This window comes from Miniopterus natalensis, chromosome 2, assembly GCF_054644295.1.
Source record: "Miniopterus natalensis isolate mMinNat1 chromosome 2, mMinNat1.hap1, whole genome shotgun sequence".
Classification (NCBI taxonomy): Eukaryota; Metazoa; Chordata; class Mammalia; order Chiroptera; family Miniopteridae; genus Miniopterus; species Miniopterus natalensis.
This window is the reverse complement of record NC_142082.1, coordinates 162,003,536-162,024,060: the sequence shown is the minus strand read 5'-3', so window position 1 is coordinate 162,024,060 and position 20,525 is coordinate 162,003,536. Positions and strand designations below refer to the sequence as shown.

At 40.3% G+C, this 20,525-nt stretch overlaps 1 protein-coding gene across 1 annotated transcript in view; it reads left to right on the top strand.

Annotated features, from left to right (window-relative positions):
* DERA (deoxyribose-phosphate aldolase) overlaps positions 1-20,525 on the top strand; it is an 83,736-nt gene that overhangs the window by 41,956 nt on the left and 21,255 nt on the right. The window contains exon 6 of the mRNA XM_087814774.1: positions 2,344-2,472. Coding sequence (XP_087670900.1) covers positions 2,344-2,472 — 129 coding nt within the window. The remainder of the gene's footprint in view (positions 1-2,343; positions 2,473-20,525) is intronic.

Genomic DNA, 20,525 nt, shown 5'->3' with positions numbered 1-20,525 from the left:
AAATATAATCAGGGTCAGTGTTTTAAGAATTTTGTTCTATAGGCCAAAGTTCACTTTAACAAATGCTGTAATAAAATATTTTCAAGCCTTATCTGATGGCTCACTGATTGTAAGCACTAATCCATATAAAAAAATTCAGTGCAGTACAAGGAGTTGAATCAGGCCCTGAACAAGATTTGACTTTCATCACACAGCACTTAATGGAAACTCATTTTACTAGAATTCTAAGCTTAATAACGAATGCATGTTTTGAGTGCTTATAATAAGCCTGGCAATGTGCAAAGTGCTTTATATATATCTTCCCTTTTAACCCTCATAATAACTCTATAAAATAAATGTTATTATTGACACTTTTAGGATGGTACTGAGGCTAAGAGAAATAACTTGCCCAAGATCGTAGAGTAAATGGTGGAGTTAGGTTTTAAATCCACCTTTGTCTGACTCCAGCTTGCTCTTGAGGGCAACACTGTACTGTGGAAGAAAAGCCATTAATTAAATCACAAGTTAACTCTGGATTATCATTCTTGAGTTTTCAGATCAAAAGATTTCCTTTGTCACTACTTCTTAGAGAACAACTTTCTCTGTTTAGATTTGGTAATTCATCCTCTGAGTTAAAAGAATATAAATTGAACCCTGACTGGTGTGGCTCAGTTGGTTGGGCATTGTCCTATACACCAAAAGGCTGCTGGTTCAATCCCAGGTCAGGACACTTGCCCAGATTGCAGGCTCAGTTCCCAGTAGGGGTCCTGCAGGAGGCAGCCAATCAGTATTTCACTCTCACATCCATGTTTCTCTCCTCTCCTATCCTCTCTCTAAAAAATCAATAAACTATTCTTAAAAAAAAGAAGTATAAGTTGTTATTGACATAGTCTTTTACTGTCTATACCATTCTCACACACGTTTTCGTAATAGATGTTATGGGTAAAGATTTTCTCACAGTTTAGGAAGGATGGGCAGGGTAAGGTAGGTGGTATGGCATCTCAGATCATTTCTAGTACTCAAAACTGCAGATTATTAGGGATTTGTGAAAATATTCAATCTTTTCTTAAAAAACCTGTGAGACCATCTCTGGTGGCACCAAACACTGAACTTTACCAAGTGTCTCATAATAGAATATCTTTATTTGTATTCAGTTTTCACTTTCAAGCTTCAAGTTAAGTTCAGGTTTTCTAGGATTGGGAAGACAAGTTTTATTCCTCTTATAACTTTCACAGAGTTGACTGAGTTTGCTGACTTTTAAATACTTTATATGTACTTCAGGAAACCTAGGAATTACAGAACTCTCATTTTTGTATTAAAAAATTATTATCCTAACCCTAACCCTTATTATGAATGTTTCTTTCCTGCTCAGTTTAATCTATGTGCTACTTCCCATGAAATACACGTATAGAAGAAAGAAAAAGCCCTGCCCTTAGCCCTGATAACTTGCAGTAGCTCAAGTTCAAGAAATTAATATGGCCAAGCTGATGCAGGGTGTGAGCCCACATCCACTAGTGTCAGGACAAAAGGCTGTAAAGTAATTTTTCAAAAATTTTATACTTATTAAAGTAAACTGATTTACCAATCAGTAACTGATTTTGTTTATAAAATTCTGCTACTTTGAATGTGAAATGTTTTTCCCCTTGACTTTATTTCGTTGTGTATAGTTTTATATGTATATAATCAAGCTGCTTTCAGGGTGCTATATGGAGCCCGAGAAAGCTAGATGTGGTTCTAGGGTCAGGGGTTAATAGGTTGAAGGCTGCATCTGTAAATCCCTCTACAGCCAGTTCTGCGCACATACATGCAGTACCACCTTGACACTTTTTAGTCACATATATAGACACGTACCCTGGCAGATAGTGCGACAAGCTGTTATGTCTTTATTGTCATCAGCAGAGCTCTCAGGAAAGGCCTGCTTTATATTTCAACAAGAGAACTTATTATGTGTGAACAGGAGAATTAATAGAAACCTGAGGATTTTTTTCTTTAGTTCGCAAAGTGGTACACCCCTTTATGTATGGTCGGTAAATTTCTCTTTTCTTGTAAGTAACCGTCATCTGGAAGAGGTAGAAATTATTTGTAACTTGCGTGTCATTATAATGATATTTTAAAATCTTCATGGCTCTGGACCTGAGGCCAGGGCTTGGAAACTGTTTCGTGGTAGCAAACTAAGCATTTCTTGTAACAGAATGTGAACTGCAACAGAATGCTCTAGGCGATATTAAATTGGGGTGATTTTTAGAAAGTGACAAATGTTTTATATTTTCTAAATCTGAGATGGGTTCTCCCTGCTCTAAATGGCTGCCAAGTCCTGTTATCACTTGCCTGCTTTGTAACTGCCTCAATTATTTCCTCCCCCAGCCCTGTATGATGAGATTCGTCAGTTTCGCGAGGCCTGTGGGAAGGCTCATCTCAAAACCATCTTAGCAACAGGAGAACTTGGATCTCTCACTAATGTCTATAAAGCCAGCATGATAGCAATGATGGCAGGTAAGCATATTAAAAGGATGATATACACTGAATTGATGTTTTTAGGTGAAACAGGTAAGTGAAGACATTTGGCTATTAGGTAAAAGTGCTAAGCACTTGGATTTGGGGGGGTGTCAGATATTTTGTGACGACACGTACAGCGTGAAGTGTTCGAACACTTGGCTTTCTTCCACACGCTTTGGTGGCATTTCGTCGCTGCACTATCCCTGTGAGGCAGTAGATGGCTCTCTTGTTAGTGGATTGCCTGCTGTGTTCGTGGCTTATTCATTCATCAGTACTTAGGCAGGAATTTCTTTAACTCTGGCTTATTCCTCTCTATGAATTTAAGTGTTAGATTTTTCTTGGGGATGGTGTATCCACACTGTCTAAGGAAACCTGTGCTTTTATGTTCATTCTTTCTTCTTAAATTTAGTGCAGGATCATTGTTTTGATACTTTCAAATGCAAGTTGTCTTGTTCTTTATCTCGGTGGGCAGGAGGCCTGTTCCTTAGACGTCCAAGCTTCAGACCTGGGAGTCGTGCTGGATTCCTTCTTTTTCACGTGAATCAGTGAGCAAGTCTTGGGAGTTTGACCTCTTTACTGCATCTGCTACATCTCCTCTCCCTTCTGAGTGCTGCTGTGGTGGGTCACTGTCATTCCCGCAGGGGTCTCTTCAACAGTCTCCTAGCGTGTGTCCCTTTCTCTGCTTTTGTCCCCTTTCCAGCCTGTTCTCCACACTGTTGCCAGAATGGTTTCTTAAATGTGCTAATTTGATTGTGGTACTCCTTGCTTAAAATCCTGTAGTGGCTATCCTTCATCTTCAAGGTAGACTGTAAATTCCTTCCGCCTGATTTTTAAGGTGGTCTTTCCCAAGACCCTGCCTGGTCCTCTGCCATCTCCCCACTCTCCCTTCACACCATATGCTCCAACTCTGTTGGATTACTTGCAGTTTTCTGCGGATGGCACCGTCCAGGCCTTTTGAGTCTTTGTGCTGTGCCCCCTGCCTTGAAGTACGTTTTGCCCAAATAACTTCTTAGCATCTCTGGATTCAGCACAGGTGTCACTCTTCTTGAGAATGTGTCCAAATACTGCTTCCTCCCTCACCCCCAGGTTCATTATCTCCTCTGTGTGCCCCCATAGCATTCTGTTAAAACCTCCATCAGATAACTTATCACACTGTACTGTGATTGAGTATTGACTTTCTAGGTGCCCTACTAGTGGCTCCACATTTGGGTGAAGATACGAGACGTTTTAGGTCTTAAACCTGGACCTCTCTTGTAGTTACCCTCTAGATTTTATGCTCATGTACTTTTAGAATACTCTGTCAGACCTCACGCTGTTCCCTAGAGTTCTCCTGAAGATCAGCCTGGTAGGCATTAATGATGGCATTGCTATTGTTACTGGTGCCGTATCCAGAAGATCTCTGTTCTGGTTGTCTCATATAGAGCAAAATCTCAAAACCTAAGGATAAGAAGGAATCGGTGGTCATCAGTCACGTTGGCACTTGAAAGCTCTATAGTAATAGGAGACTCTCTGCAATTCTTAGGAACGTGGGTAGAGCCCCTTGGAGTCGTAAATGGACAAGGAGCCTCCGTTTTTTAAAAAAAAGAAAAAATGTTTTTTATTGATTTCAGAGAGAGGAAGGGAGAGGGAGAGATAGAAACATCGATGAGAGAGAAACATCCATTGGCTGCCTCCTGTACTCCCCCTATTGGAGATCGAGCCTGCAACCCAGGCATATGCCCTGGCCCGGAATCAAACCAGCAACTTTTCAGTGCACTGGATGACGCCTAACCAAATGAGCCACACCGGCAAGGGCTATTGTACATTTTTTAGTTTTAGAATCTCCATTTGATTACTTATTATAATCTTCATTTCCCCGTTGAGCTTTCCCATTTTTTTTTTCATTCATTGAGATTATATTTTCCTTTAAGTCCTCAAACTGCTAATGTATATCTGGATTATCTTAGAATGTGTCTTAAGCTGCCAATTTTTCCAGTGCCTGAAAATAGTTGCCTTATGTATTTTGTTCAGTTGTAAAGTTATTTATAGCAAGAAGTCAAGTCTTGGTAACACTTATTCTATCATGTCTGGAATTTTTTATTGTTTTTGTTTTCCCATTAATTTAGCATCAGAATCTCAAAAGAAAAGGGGTTTATCATTTACAATCATAATTTATCTTCTAATTTTGATAGCCTTTTAGATTTTTGCAAAAATAATTCTCTGGAAAGAGAGTAAGGTAGAGATATATAATTATGTTAGTCTAGACTAACTAACACCAGACTAACATAATTATATATCTCTATCTTACTCATATTATACATATAAAAAGTTAGTTAACCAGGATGTTTGTGTTTTTGGTTAACTAAATGATTAGTAACCTACTTTTGATTTAATCTCGTTTAGGAATCTTTAAATTGTCTTAGGTTAAGAAGCATGGTCATTGAAATAAGAAGACCTGTACTCTTCTTCTGTCTTGCACGTTTTGTGACCTTGAGCAAATAAATTAATCTGATTATAAATTGAAATAAAGTAATTTGTATGACAGCATTATAAACTATAAATTAAATACTTTCACAAGTTACAAAAAAATATTAGTATACCTTCCTACCCCATCCCACCTCAGTAAGGAGGGAACGTAATCAAGTCTTTTTCCCCTTAGACTATTACAAGGCATTATTCAGAACATCAGTTTTCAAAACCATTTGGTGTAGCTTTAGGAGATATAAGATATTGAGATGGATTTCATTCTGTACTGATCCCAAAGCTTACTATATTGGTAGGGTTATTCAATGAATCTTAGATATGAACTTGTTTTGTCAACTTTTTGCTCTGTTTTGAGAAAGAAAGATGTAGAGAGTCTGATTAGTTGAGAATAACAAGTAGATGTGGTCCAGCTACTTTAAAAAATGTTTTTCAAGAGAGAGAGAAAGAGAGAGGGAGAGAGAGAGAGAGAGAGATGTGAAAGCAAAACAATCTGTTGCCTCCTGCACACCCCCTACTTGGGACCAAGCTCACAATCCGGCATGTGCCCTGACTGGGAATCGAACTGGCAACCTTTTGGTGCAACAGACAATGCCCAACCAACTGAGCCACATGGGCCAGGGTGAGCCACTTTTTTTTATGGTATACTTCTCAGCTGTGTTTGTCATTTCTCCTAATTCTTTTACTCTGCAAGGTATAGCAGCCACTTCGGCTCTTTAGATATATATCCAATAAAATGTCATTTAACTGGAGATCACTTACTCAGGAGCCACAATGATCCAGAAGCAAGCCATGAACCGAGGGGGGAATGAAATACGTGTGATGTAATATACAATAAAATAATAACATCTAACATTTTTTTTGAGCATTTACCATATGCCAGGAACTAAAGGGATTTTTGTATATTTACATTTACTCTTCAGAACAATTCTGTGAAGTAGGGACTCTCCTGTGGTAAAATAAGGACAGCAGTTCAAAGGATATTTTTGTTTCTATTCCATAAGGTTATTATTTATATTTGGAAATAGTCCAGGTACTTCTGTCTTTATTATCTATTATTTTTTTCTGTTATAGCCTTCTCTTCTACCCTTAGCTGTTTTTAAAGATTTTAATAAAATTTCCAAACTCTGTCGAATCCCTCCATGATCCTCTAAAGGCAGAATTAATTAATTGTTCCTACTGTTGTGCTCCTAGGACAGTTGTAAATACCAGTAAATACCGGTAGCACTTGCCACATAGTATTGTCATCATTTGTTCTACCTGTTAGATTTTTTATAGAACTGTGAACCTCCCTGAGACCAAGGACTCAATCTTACTTATCTGTACTCCCTGCGATTATTACATGCCTGATATCTAGGAGAGCCTAAGAGAATATTTTGGAATATACAAATGAATGAATGAATGAGTGAATGGGAAAGAAAGATGGCGATACGAGGAAAAGTGAAAACAGGCAAAGTGAAATGTGAAGATCTAGATTCATCTTTCCAGATGGGCCACCACTTTGCAGAGTTTGGACAACTCTTATTTTGAGAGCAAACCTTTAACAGGAGATTATATATCCATGGCATTGTTTAGGCGTCCGGGTAGTGACATACTAAGGCTTGTGAGGATTTTGAAGTAGTTATGGAGGCAAGGAAGTACTAAGGAAAACTTTTTGCTTTGGCTTGTGGTCAAAGAAAATGGATCTTCCACTTACATTAGTGGAAATATGTGAGAGAGGGACAACTAAAGGAAGGGGTGAGGCAGGAGGAAACCATTTGGAGGGAATATAATCAGAGAGGACAAAGGGGAGCCATATATTTTTTCACCAAACTATGCAAGAATGAGGTGATAGGAAGTAAGATAGAAAGGGAAACATGAGTATAGAAAAGAGAAGTCTAAAAGCAGGTCAGTCTCCTGCTAGGGGATTTCAGCCCAGCAAGTGCACATGTTGAGAATGAGGCCGGAATGTAGAGAAGTGGCTTTATCGTTCAGGAAGGGGGGAGGGAGGACCGTTCACACACAGGCAACAGCTAACAAGCTCTGCTCTGAAGTTATTCTAGACCTTATCTTTGGAAATAATGCAGGCCTGATAAATAAGGTTGGAGTAGAAAAACACTAAAGATGCAATCATAATGTCATCAGGTTTGAATTGCTGATGACGATCTGTGGGAAGAGTACTAACAAAAATACGGGGCTCGAGGAAAGCGGACCCTATTGGAATGCAAAATGAGTTTGGAACTTGGCTGGGATTTTGTAATGTGTAGGGGAAAAAACAAAAAACTAGGAACCAGGGGAGGAAGTATTCGAAATTCTATCCTTTAAGATCAGAGTCATGTAGGAACAATGAGATGAAGCCGAGAAATAAAAGAAAATATAAGAGAAGGCATTAAAAATATAAACTAACGGGGGAAAATAGTGGGAAACTTGCTATGACTGAAGGAAACCAAAATCGTAAAAAGATGCTGTGATTAATAACAAATTAACATGTAAGATTTAAAAAAACACTTAAAGAAATTTAAATATGAATCAAATAGTAAATGACAGTGTAGCTTTATATTTCTAAAGATTGTGACAAGTCACACTGAATCCTTCATCTTAGGCTGCAAATCTTTGTGAACTCAAGGAATATCGATCCAGATGGCACATCTAGACCCCTGCGAGTGTTCCAGCTTTTTTTTTTTTTAAATAAGATTTGCTTTTCATAGGAAAAACATTTCAATTTCTGAAAAGGTGTATTGCAATTGAGGGTTCATCACTGGGGAAAGCATAAGACTGTAGGCGTGTGTTAGGTTAAGAGTTAAAGGATTTAAAGTGCAAACTTATTTGCAGTTTCTTAAACTAGCCCTGAAAATGACAAGGCTTATAGGGTAAAAACTAATTACCTTGACATCTCACTCAGGGAGTAAATTTAAATTCAGACCCTCAAGCAAAAATTTTAGAAAGTTTACCCTCATTCACCGACACCCTCCCCATCCTTTGCTGAGGACAGAATCAAGAGCTCTGCAGAAGAGAGGTTATATTCTCTGGCCTCCCAGCAGTGGAGGAACTAACTGATGGTGAATCTGGTATATGCATATCATTTTAAAGAAAAGAGTGAATCTATACATTTAAACATAAAGCGATTTCTTTGCCTCCTCGTGGCTGGGCTTCTGGGGTTAAAAAAGAAAAAAAGAAAAGAAGAAGCTTGTAAGCTTAGTTTTTTATGTGGTGTATATAGCCTGTGTAAAATTTCACTGTGTGAAGTTTTTTAAAATGTAATCTACCTTATTTCAAAATCACTTAACTGCCTTCTCCAGACCTGGCTTGCCTAGAGTTCATGGACACATGGGCTAATACATAGTAAGTGCCTAGGAAATGCTTGCTGATAAGTTCAGTTATCAGGTAAAGGGGGCATGAATGGATACATTTGTAAGCAAGATGTATAAAATTTAATTTTTTAATAAATCTGTATTTTCCCATTAAAATAAACCTTAAGCAATTTTATTTTTCTCAATGAAATTGTGGTACATGGCATAGATGTTAGACCTGCAGACATGTGCTCTTGTCTCTGAGATTGTGTTATTTATTTGTCTTTAATTCTTAACACATTCACTGTGGTTATTATTCTATAATGTCTGTGCCAGGTAGTTACTGGTCTACTAGCAAGCTCTTACATGCTGGGAAATTAGAATTCTTGAATGGGTGTACTTGATACACGTATTTGTTGAATGATGAAATAAGTAAAGGTTAATATATCATATAAAGTTAGTAGTTTATATATTCTTTTTGCAATTATCCTAAGAGGGAAATAAGGGAAGTACCTTCTCCTTTAGTAGATGAGAACCTTGAAGCCCAGAACTTAACTAGAGCAAGGCCATCTGTTGAGCATATGCAGAATTCTGAAGGACTCTTGACTCCAAATTCCATGCTTCATTTGCTGCACAATCCTGTTCTCCACCCAGCAATAGATCTGTGTGAATCATATTACATGTAAGCTGTGTTTAACCTTCAGAGGCACAGATGTATTTCTCGAGTCACTGAATGAGATTTGTATGTTGAGCTGTACTTGTCAATCAAGGGCAAGGAAAGTAAGACAATAGGGAGACACAGTGTTCTGAGAAAAACTATACGGGGTGATAGACATGAAATAAACATAAAGAGAAAAACAAAAACAAGCCCACGATAGGCCCACAGTAAATCCTTGTTGAAATGAAGGGAAAGGATGCCAAGAGCACCCTCACCTCAGGCACTTCCACTGTGTGTGTGTGTGTGTGTGTGTGTGTGTGTGTGTGTGTGTGTGTGTGTGTGTGTGTGTGTGTGTGTCTGTGTGTCTGTGTGTCTCTGTGTGTGTGTGTGTGTGTGTGTGTGTGTGTGTCTGTGTGTGTGCGCGTGCTTGTACCTGCTCTGCTGATGGTGTCGTGATGATGTACTGGGAACATTAGCAGGGTCATGACTTAACAACTGCCCTTGAGTTCTGTACTCAAGTTCTCGTATATTCTCAGATTCCCCTACCTGGGGTCCTGAGACAACAGCTAGGGAGTGACAGTAAAAGCGGTCCTTTCTTTCTCTTGTCCATCTGATGAAGGAGGAGGAGAGATGACAAAGCCGAGGGCAGCCTGAGGATGAAGAAGCAGATGGGGTGAGATGAAAGGGCTTAGGAGAGAGGAAATGGTATTGGAGCGTATGCGGAGGAATTTCCCTACATAGAATGGGGAAGATTGAAACCTTCCCGTGAAGAGGGATTGAAATGAAAGTAGATGGCTTGTGAGGAAGGGAGCAATCATTGGGGTTGTGATGTTGTGTTCAAATACTTGTACACACACACGAGTGCGCACCCGATGAAAAAGGATGATTGTTCTTTATTACCCCAAGGCAGGAGGGACCAGTTTTAAGAAGTTATGGAAAGATGGATTCAGCGTGGTATGACATTGGATGGACCACGTCAGGAGGTGGATGTTCATATTACTAGTGGATATCAACCTGATGGAGCTGCTGTTGGATTAAGTGATGCTCAGTGACCATGAGAGATGCTTTGTGTGTGTGTATGTGTGTGTTTGTGTGTGTGCAGGTGTGCACACATGCTCCTGCGTTTGTGAAATACACAAGGCCCCAATATGTGGAAATAATGGGAAAGAGGAGTGTATTGGTTTCCTAGGGCTCCTGTATAACAAAGTACCTCAAACTGGGTGGCTCAAAAAAACAAATGTATTCTCTTGGATCTGAAGGGTAGATGTCTGAAATCAAGGTGTCTGCAGGGTCACACTCCCTCTGCAATCTGTAGGGGGAACCCTCTTTGCCTTTTCTAGCTCCTGGTGTTTGCTGGCAATACCTGGCATTCTTTGGCTTGTGGATGCATTAGCCTCTGTCGTCATGTGGCGTCTTCTCCTGGTGCATTTCTGCATCTCTTCTCTTACAAGGACACAAAACATTTTATGCCCCTCTCCACTTAGTGAGACCTTGTCTTTACTTAACTAATTACATCTGCAAAGTCCCTATTTTTAAATAAGTCACTTTCTGAAGTACTGGGGATTCAACTTAGCTATATCTTTTGGGGTGGCACAGTGCAACCCATAACAAAGAGAAATAGGGTTCTTGCACCGTGTTCCTATTATTTTCTGTAAAGACCCGAAGAAGTTAGAGAAAAATACTTTGAGTCAAACCAGCAAACTTAAATTCAGGTACAAAAGATTGATTTTTTTCCCCCCCATAAGCAATGTTGGATGGTTTTGTGGGTAGGGGAAATCTAGTAGATATTAAATATTTTTATCTGCAAAAAGCATTTGGTAAGGTTCTCAATGGGAGATTAATGGCTAAAATAAAGAATGAGGCATTAGGAAATAAATTTGCTTATGAGCAAGAGACAGACTAACAGTAGAAAGAAATACTTTTTAGATTGGAAAGGAGTGACATACAACCCAAGCCAGAAATCCGTTTTGGGACCTATGGGTTTTTCACTTTATTTTTATTAGACTTTGTAATAAAAATACAGATCTTCAAACAGTCCAAGACAGAGTGAGTAATGCTACAAGCATCAGTAATCAAAAGTTATTCTCTATCATAAACTAAATGACTCATAATAAATACTGACAGAAGACTACACAATGCGCCATAATATTATAAAATGGAGCCAGGGATTCTCCTGTGTTCTCTCTTCTGCATGGGTGAATATTTCTTTATTTGCTTTTTAAAAAATATTGGCAGGTTTCCAGATTTATTTTATAAGCCAAATAAATGAAAAAATATTTGGAAGTATGTTTTAACTGAGGGAAAAATTGGTTGAAGCAAGACAAAGGTTGTATTGCCATCACCAGCATAAAGAAATTAGGGACCTTGTGTGTTAAATTGCTCAGCAAGCCATGCGGGAAAACGACTTAAGAAGTGAGGGGGCGGTATTGAAATCATCAGCTTATGACTTTAATGGAAGCATATGCAAAAAAGTCATTGTTAGAATGATGAAACTACACGTCTGAGGGAGTGAAATAGTATGGAACTTTTTTTCCTTCTTTTAAAAATTTAACATAATGGCTCTCAAAAAAAATCCATAAAATCCCGTGATTGTATATGTTACTTTTGACCTCCCAGGAACTAGTTAGTATGTGGGAAACATACTTTTTATGTTGGAATTTTGCCTGCCAGTCCTTTTGTCTAAGTCACTAAAAGGTTTTTACAAATTCATGTCTGTTTTCCCTTGATTTGTATATTGTCAGAGAAGCCAAGAGAAATGGAGCAACTAAACACTCAAAAGTTAACACATAAAAGTTGTAAATGCTTTGAAAACCAAAAAGGATTATCGAGTATAAAGAAGCCTCATTAACTGCAAAGCTACCATTTTATAGGTGGGAAAACCAAGATCCAGAAAGGTCAGATTTGCAAGGAACTTGCCCAGGGACAAATAGCTAAAGTCAAAACAGTCTAGAATGAGATTCTCAACCTTGGCTGCACATTAGAATTTCCTGAAGAGCTTCTCAAATAAACAGTTAAAAAAATCCTACCACTCAAGATTCTGATTTTACTTGGTCTTGAATGGAGCCAAGAAAATCAGTCCTTTTTAGTGCTGGCCATTCCCTGTCAAGGGCATGTACCTGGATTGCAGGTTCCACTCTGGCCCCATTCAGGGCTCATGTGGGTGGCAGCCAATCAATGTGTCTCTCACACTGATGTTTTTCTCTCTCTCCTCTCACTCTGTCTCTAAAATTCAGCGGAAAAAATATCCTCTGGTGAGGATGAACCAAAATAAAAAAGAGTCAGCCCTTTTTAAAACTTCCCCAGTCGCTTCTACCATGTAGGCAGGAATGAGAGAACTCTGGTCTGGAACATGCAAACTCCACACAGATGGTGGCCACTGCCTGGAACTTTTTTCTTCTTCATTAACTTTGTAACAAAATGACTTTGAACAAAACAACATTCTTTGAGGACCTCTGGTGCTTTGTTATGTGACAGTTTCCAAGAACCTCTGGATGACGTTAAGTGAAGACTTGCTGTAATTCCTCCCTCCGTTTCTTCACTGCGATGGTGAAGTCAGCTATGTGCCGGGCACTGGGATGAAGGTCATCCCCAGGACAGACACTCTTACTCCAAACACTGTGGTAATGGGGCGATGGTCAGATTCTCATTAGAAGCATCACCTTCGGGCAGTGAGTGTAGCTGGAGACAGGGACCCGCTAGGAAGCTGCCGTAGCAGCCTCGCTGACCACCATGAGGAGCTGAGTTGTGATGGTGGGTGCAGTGGGGCTGGAGGAGTGGACAGCTATGGGAGGTCTTAAGGGGGCAGCATGAATGGAATTTGGTGAATGACTGTACCAAGCAGGGAAGACAAAACAGCTCCTAACGATGCCACTTCCCCCCATAGGGCATTCGAGAGAAGCAAGCTTTTTCCCAGGCCAGGAACCCGAGTCCCTGCTTCCCTCTATAGGACCTCCTCCACCTGCTCTTTCTGTTGCTGGCTTGCTGCAGGATGCACCACAGTCTCACCGCTTTCCCTCTCCTTTCTTGTTCTTGTAACAAGGAAAAAAATATTTAACACTGTGAAGGAAATCTGACTCAGGGTATGAGATAAGAGGAGAGGCTATTGTTCTGTTTAGAAAACATTAGCAAGACAAGGCATGTAAAGCAAATTGGAGAACTAATACAGTTGTTTTAGCGATTCCGGAGGAAAGGGAAATTCATGCTTTTACGTGAGTTATTGGGGGTGATGCTTTGTCTTGCTAGTGACCCAAGAATGAGTGGTATAGTACGCATTTTGTAAAAAATTTATCATCAACTGGGGCATCCGAAAGTGTGTTTCCTGTGCCACAAAGCTGCTAAATTGGGCAGGGACAACAGCAGAGACACTGAATAGTCAATGAAACGGGGAAGAACTTAGATCATCCATGTCGCACAAAGGGAGCAGAGGGCTGCTTGTAGAATGTTAGCTGCTATCACACTGGTTTGATACTAACATCCTAGTGAATAATTAAAACATTCCTGTTTATTTTTTAATAAAAAGAAAAAGCATATAAATTACCTCGGAGTTTACAATGTTACCTGTATTTGCATTCACAGATGTTGAGGCTTCTGACTAGGATTGTAGGTTTGATACCTTAGACAAGGTGGGACAGACCATTACAAAGCACATTTTCTTCTGCTTTCTCAGAATTCTCATTTAACAGTCTTCATTAGTATAAGGCCTTTGAAAAATATAAAATAAAAATCTTTAGAACTATTTTGAGGCATTTTCATTAGAGATGGTGTTTTCTAAAGTGAGTGGTTATTGAATATACGTTTCTGCTGGAATTATTTTTGAGGTACATTTCTCATTTTCATTCCCTGTCCTTAAGCACACACCCAGGCATAGCTTGTACTGTTTCTTTCTGCTTTTTTCTTTAATCTCTGACCCCTTTTATTTATTTATTTTTAAAATATGTTTTTATTGATTTTAGAGAGAGGGGAAGGGAGAGGGAAAGAGAGAAACACCGATGAGAGAAACATCGATTGGCTGCCTCCTGCACGCCCCCTACTGGGGATCGAGCCTACAGCCCGGGCATGTGCCCTGACCAGGAATCGAACTGGAGGCCTCTTAGTTCATGGGGCGATGCTCAACCAACTGAGCCACGCCGGCCGGGCCCTCCTCTGCTTTTTAACGTCCATTCTCCCATGAGGTGATGGCATTCCCTTATACTTGAATATACTTTTTAGTTAAACCCACCCCATTCCACTAACTTTTTCCTTGGTTGCTCCTTCAGTAGGCTGGAAAAGTTCAGGGTTTTTATTCAAGACAAACGACTCAGAGGAGAAGCGACTCACAAAGAGATGGGGAAGAGATTTGTGCTCAGAAACAGAGAGAGACAGATGCTTGTGAAGCCACAGCCTCATGGTCTTATGTGATGTCGTATTTGATGTGTAGGGTTTGAGTAATCCTGGACAGAGATGGGATGGCGGGACCTCACCGATTTCCAGAGGATCTGCCTAAATTTATGTCTGTTAGATGGTGGCAACAGTGTTAGTAGAGGAAATGGTATTAGAGGAAGAGTTTTCTGAGGAGGGTGAGGTCCTGAGCTGGGAGCATATTAAGACTGAGTGCTCTGTGTCCCTCTCCTGTGTCCAGAGTCAGAAATGGCTGGCACGTTGGGAAGGTGGCATTTGTCATGTTGACAGCTCAGGTGCCTCGAATGGAAATCCCAGTGTGGACTTTTCAGTCAAACTGTCCCTTTCCTTAATGTCCCAAGTAGGTTCACGCAAATAAAATTGGGATAATGGTTGCCAGGCACTGTGTTATAAACTCTGCTAGAGAAATTGCTGGTGTAGGACCCAGTGTGTATCAGCTTGACTTAAATGTGGCTCTTACACGGGACCAGGAACTAGCCGGAACATTGGCAGAGAACTTGGGAATGCCCCTGCCCCTCACAGCTGCCCTATGGGAGTTTCCTCTTTTCTTTTCCCTCAGCTAGTCGCTGCCTGTCATTGTCGTCTTATCCTTGCCTGAGACAAGGTGTTGTCTTAGACATGGCAATAGTCCTGTTCATCTCTTCTCTTCTTCTTCAACCATTGCTCTGCCAGGCCCAGTGCTTGTTTTCTTGGCTCTGCATTCCTTGCTTATCTCATCTCTTTATCGGTCTCCTACCAAGCCCCAGCTCTGTGGTGAACTACCCTGGAGAGTTGGGTTTGGATTTGTTCTGAAATATGAGTGACCTAACCTTGAACTGTACAAGACTCACCTCTTAACACCTATGTGTGTGATGTCTTTAATTTTTTAAAATAGATTCTTATATTTTTTTCCCCAAGGACTGATATAACAGTGCCACAATTTGAGTGATTTAACCAATAGACATTTATTGCCTCACAGTTCTGGAGACCAAAAGCCTGAGACCAGGTGTTGGCAGGGTTGGTTCCTTCTGAGGGCAGAGAGAAAGAATCTCTTCCAGCACTTGGTGGTGTGCTGGTTTGTAGAAGCATCACTCCGCATTCTGCCTTCATGTTCACATGGCCTTCTCCCTGTGTGCGTGTGTTTGTCTCTTCATGTGGCATTCTTTTTATAAGGGCACTAATCATATTGGATTAGGGGCCCACCCTACCTACTCCAGTTACTGATTACATCTGCAGGGACCCTATTTCCAAATAAAGTCACATTCCAACGTGCTGGGGATTAGGACTTCGGCATACGAAACTTGGAGAAGACACGATTCAACTGGTAGCAGATGAGTTTTAAATAAGGAAAGCAAAGCTAGAGTTCAGGCAGGACCTTTGTGCTCATTTTTCTCATGTGCCTAAGGGGCTGAGTGTTTATTTGAGACAGAAGAGAAGCAGTGAGGTTATATTTCAATATTATGGTGAGCTGCACACTAGCTAAAACAACCAGTAAGTGGCAGTGGACTGTAGACTCTAGGGCTGATGGAAGAAAGCAAGTGAGTCTGTGGTTGGTGGGGGAGTGCCAGGGGGCAAGAGTGACTAGGATGTGGCTGACAAGTGAGAAGTATTTCTAGTGATTTGTGCCTAAGAAGCTCCCAGCTCCCAGCTCCCATGACTCCTCACTACTCCTCCCCCAAGACCTGGATACCCAGCCCTTCTTGCCTTGTCATCTTGAGATTCCTTTACCAAATGCAAACTCCATTGGTAATTTAAAGCTCAGAGTGACCCCACCCCCAACCTGGCAGATGATAGAGGTGATGGGTTGTAGAGACTGACTGTCAGATGTATCACCTAGAATTCCCCTGTTTCCTAAGAAAACACTGTTAATGCAGAACATTTAGGAGGGGTTGGTAGGACTTGGGTTCAGGGAAGGTAAAACATGCTTACCTGGGCTGACCTGGGACTTACAGTCAGGTAAAATATTGTTTATGTGTAGAGGAACATTTTAATTTCCAACCAGCTATGAATTTACCAACTTTTGGAATGCATCCTATTTCCAGGTTGGAGAATTGTGTATTAAGCTGCTCTATTTAATAATTACAGGTAGAAAATGTAACTGGTTTGTCTGTGTAGTCAATTAGCAGTTTAATATAGGCAGATCATTTTAATATGAATCTAAAACTGAGTATTCAGAATACATAAATAGATACAGAGAAAAAATAAAACACACACATAATTCCCCCAGAGACCTTACCTACGGCAAAGGAACCACTGCAGAAAAGCAAAATAAAACAAAACTGAACTAAAAAAGCCTACTGCTGCCTAACAGCCTTGCTCCCCCAGCATATCTGCTTTTGTCCTTTGGTTTATGAATCTAGACATCTCATAGTTTTAATAAAAGATTAATTTTAGATGCAACAATTCTCAATTTGTGTTAATGCATTGAAAAAAAATGAAGCTAATGTGGAAGAGGGGGCAGTATTTTCTGACATAAGAGGAAAGAAAAGAACCAGCCATCTTCTTAAATTTTTATTATTAATCTCTTTAGCATATTAAATTGTATGCTCTCTTCATAAAGACAGAAGGGTACTTGCAAATGTATCCTTCATACAATGACAACAAATGACTTAAAGGGGCTTTAGTTTTTTGTTACATTCTTTTTTCAAAAATTAACATGGATTATGTTTATTAATTTTTTTGAGACTTAAAGAAAAATCTTATTATAGATTAAGACAGAAATACCTTGGGAGTTCCCAAACTCAAGGTTAGGAAGCATTGATTTATAAATTATAGATGTCATCTGCGTATGTGTGTTTCTTAGTGCAAGGGGTTAGAAAGCTTTGATAATTTAATGGGATTTATGAACCTATTAAGAATTAGAGTCTATGAATAACTAGATAAAGAGGAAACAGCACCTAAGGATTTGGTTTTCATGCCCTATAGAATTCAAATTAGGTTTTGCTAAAAAATAGCTTTAGAAGTTTAAAAGGTTGTGTTCTTTCTTTTCATGCAGTCTACTTCAGAACACGTTTTCATTAGCTAGCCAGTGTAATGAACTTGACAGCACTTGCCCTTGGATGATCTGGAGTTCTAGAACAGTCATGTTAGAACTGAAAAGGTCATTCTAAACACCAGCTTGCCTCCAACCAAATGAATAAAAAAAGATTGTGTGTTTTGGGACAATTTTTAGCTAAAACGATTTCCAAACTGTGTCCTGTGACACAATATTTCAGTGAAAACCTCTCTAAAAAAGAGGTCACTTGGTCATACAACTTTGGGGACACAGAATAGCATGTACCCCTGTAAGCTATTCACAGTGCACATGCACTTAGAAAAGACCCTGAAAGTTTACAGAAAGGAAAACTGTATTTTTAAGCCCATCATACCACACTTATTTTTACTTATGGCAAAGTTTTTCTCATGTATCATTATGAAAATTGAATCAAAGACTAGAGTCAGTGAATATTATTAGGTTCTGCCGGGTCCTGTAGATATAGAAGCTTATGCTCTGTGGGAATATACATTTTTAAGCAGACAAGATTAAATCTGAACACGTAGCTCTAGGAGCATAAGCCAGGGTAAGTGGTCCAATTTTAGAAAACCCTCCTTGGAAACTCTTCGAACACCGCCCCCTTCCTGTTGTTCCTGTGGCTAAAGTCTGAAATTCCACCGTTAGATCCGCATTCTTTAGTTTAAGCCTGTTAAAAACGTAAATCCATTTAAAAGAAGTAACAGGTTCAGTAACTGTGTGACATTACGTGAGCAAAACTAGTTGATAGTTGAAGAGAGCTAGATGTGGGGTTTGTGAAAATATTTGATTTAAAAAACCCATTGAGTTGAAACCATAAGGTTAGAACCTTCCTCACCCTGTTCACGCCTCCCACCCCCCACCATGGAAAGGAATCAGGACATTTGTTCAGCCAAAATCCGAAATTCTTCAAGAAGAGAAAAAATGTCTCTTTAGGCTGAAAACAGTGTTGCTGATCAAGACATTATGTATTAGTGCTCTGACTAAATAAGCAGCTTAGAAAAGGAGAGCAGAAGAAATTTAATATAAATTTTCTCCTTTCAACTAGGACTAACAGCAGAAAAACAAAACCGAAACTTGTCCAGTTAGTTAGCGAGTGGCCCTCTGGAGTGTGCTGGATAAACTGCTCGCTCTCCATACCCTGAAGAAAGAACCCCCAGCCATTCACTTCCTCACATCCACTCCTCGTGGACTCCAGGCCTGTCACTGTACCTGATTGCCCCTCCTAACTGTCCCCCTCCTCTACAGCACTTGTATTTGCCACTTAGTCTCTCTTTCAGACTGGAGCAGTTTCTAGCCAGGAAAGTGTTCATCAGTGCCCAGCACAGCCTAGAACACGGGGGCCATTCACAGATCCTGGTGTGGGACAGACTAGGTTGAGGAAGGGTCCCTGGGGCCGGGAAGCACAAGCCTGTGCTGCCATCAGGGATTTCTCAAGATTACTTCTTGGATTCTTAGCCTTAAAATAGGTCGACTCCCCATGTTACTCCCAAACTTCCTCAGCAAGATAGCTTCAGTCAGAGCCTGAAGTGTCTGATAACGGCTTTATTTTTTACTATTTGCCAGGTTCTTGATAAAGCTCTCAGAACAGTACCCAGCACATGCTAAGGGCTATATAAGTGTTTATTAAAGAGATTAATGAAATAAAACCCATTTATTTATACAAGTAGACCGCCATGGAATCACTGAAGAGGAGTTGAGGTGTGCTCAGCACAGACATGCTTTATCAAAGCTTGCCTAATGCTGGATCTGTTTCGAGTCGTATTTGTTTAGCCTGTGCTGTGACCGCTGTGCTCCCTACACGTGGCCAGTCTAATGCCAGTGGGAGAGGCAGCCATGGCCGGGAAGAGTGCGGAGTGCCCTGGGCCGGGCAGACACAGTGGGAAGGGCTCCAGCTTTTTCTCAGGCCCAGAATGCTCTCCAGTTAGCTTTTAGGACTTGCACTTCAGTTTCTTCCTCCATCTTCTGCTGTTGCTGGAACTGCTTATATTCTGTTTGTTGATAAAACAGTTCCTTTCTCTGTTTCTTCAATAACGTGTTCAGACAGATTGGTATATAGATGCTTCATTCGCTAGTCTCTCAGATGGTTGCTTCTCCCAACAGGAATCTCTGTTGTTCTCTGGCTTTTCCCTTTTAGCTTTTCCTAACGGTACCCACAGCTCACCAGGATCCCCTTTCACCTGCTACTTTTCCTTCCACGTTGTATTCAGGTGAACTCTGACTCCTCCTGTCTGATTTACCAAGGTCGGTGGAGTGGGGAGCTAGGGGCCTGGCTAGGCCTAGCTGGTGGCACCCAGGGGTCTCAGCCAGGCAGAGCGGAGGGTGTCTGTCTGTGCGTGGGGGAGGGTGGTGGTGAGATTTTGTGTCTGTGGTTGCAGAGTGATGCCCAGGGGAAATTAATAGATGGAATGCGCCGTGGGATTTCTAGCTCAGCAGAGCAAAAGTAAACAGTCCAGGGACCTCATCAGTTAGGACTGAGTGTGACTACAGGTAGCACCAAACTTAACAACAGTCACTTGAATAAGTACAGAAGTATTTTTCTCATTAAAGAAAAGTAAAAAGTTTGGAGTGACTGTCAGGTTTCGTGCCTCTGTTATTCTCTTGGCGTTTTCCTCGTGGGTGAACGATGGCTGCCATAGCTCCAGTCATCATGTTTACATTCAAAATGAGAAGAAAGCAATGTCTGTGCCACTTCATACTGAAGGAAACAGCTGAACTTGGCCAGGTAGGATTTTGGCAGGGAAAGAAAGGATGGATAATATAAATTTGATAAGGTAAAGGGTGTTTCTGGGAAATAATAACTGCTCTGGTTTAGGAGGCAGAAGTGTAGTAATTAAAAGGCTGGACTTTGAGTTAGAAAAAGCTGTGTTAAATTCCACTCGTGATGCTTATAAATTGTTGTCTTAGTTCCTCCATATCTGTTGCTCCTGGTTTCTTCATTTGCAAATGGAGATAATACATTATTGTGGGGATTAAATGAGAGTCGGTATATAAAGTGTTTAGCTGGAGCCCAGCACCTGGTGAGTTCTCCAAAAAGAGGTACATCCTACTACTATTAATGTTGTTGTTTTTTATTATCATTGTCATCATCATCAGAATTTGCTAGAGCCTACTTTAGAGTGAGTAGCAAAGGCACCAATGGAACATTAGCTAAATTCAGATCCTGGAGGGTACACATGCTGGAATTTTATTCTGTAAGCAGTTGAAGGTTTTGAGATGAAAAATGCCATGAGCAAACCTGTTTTATCTTTCAATTCCGTATTCCGACACTTCTTAG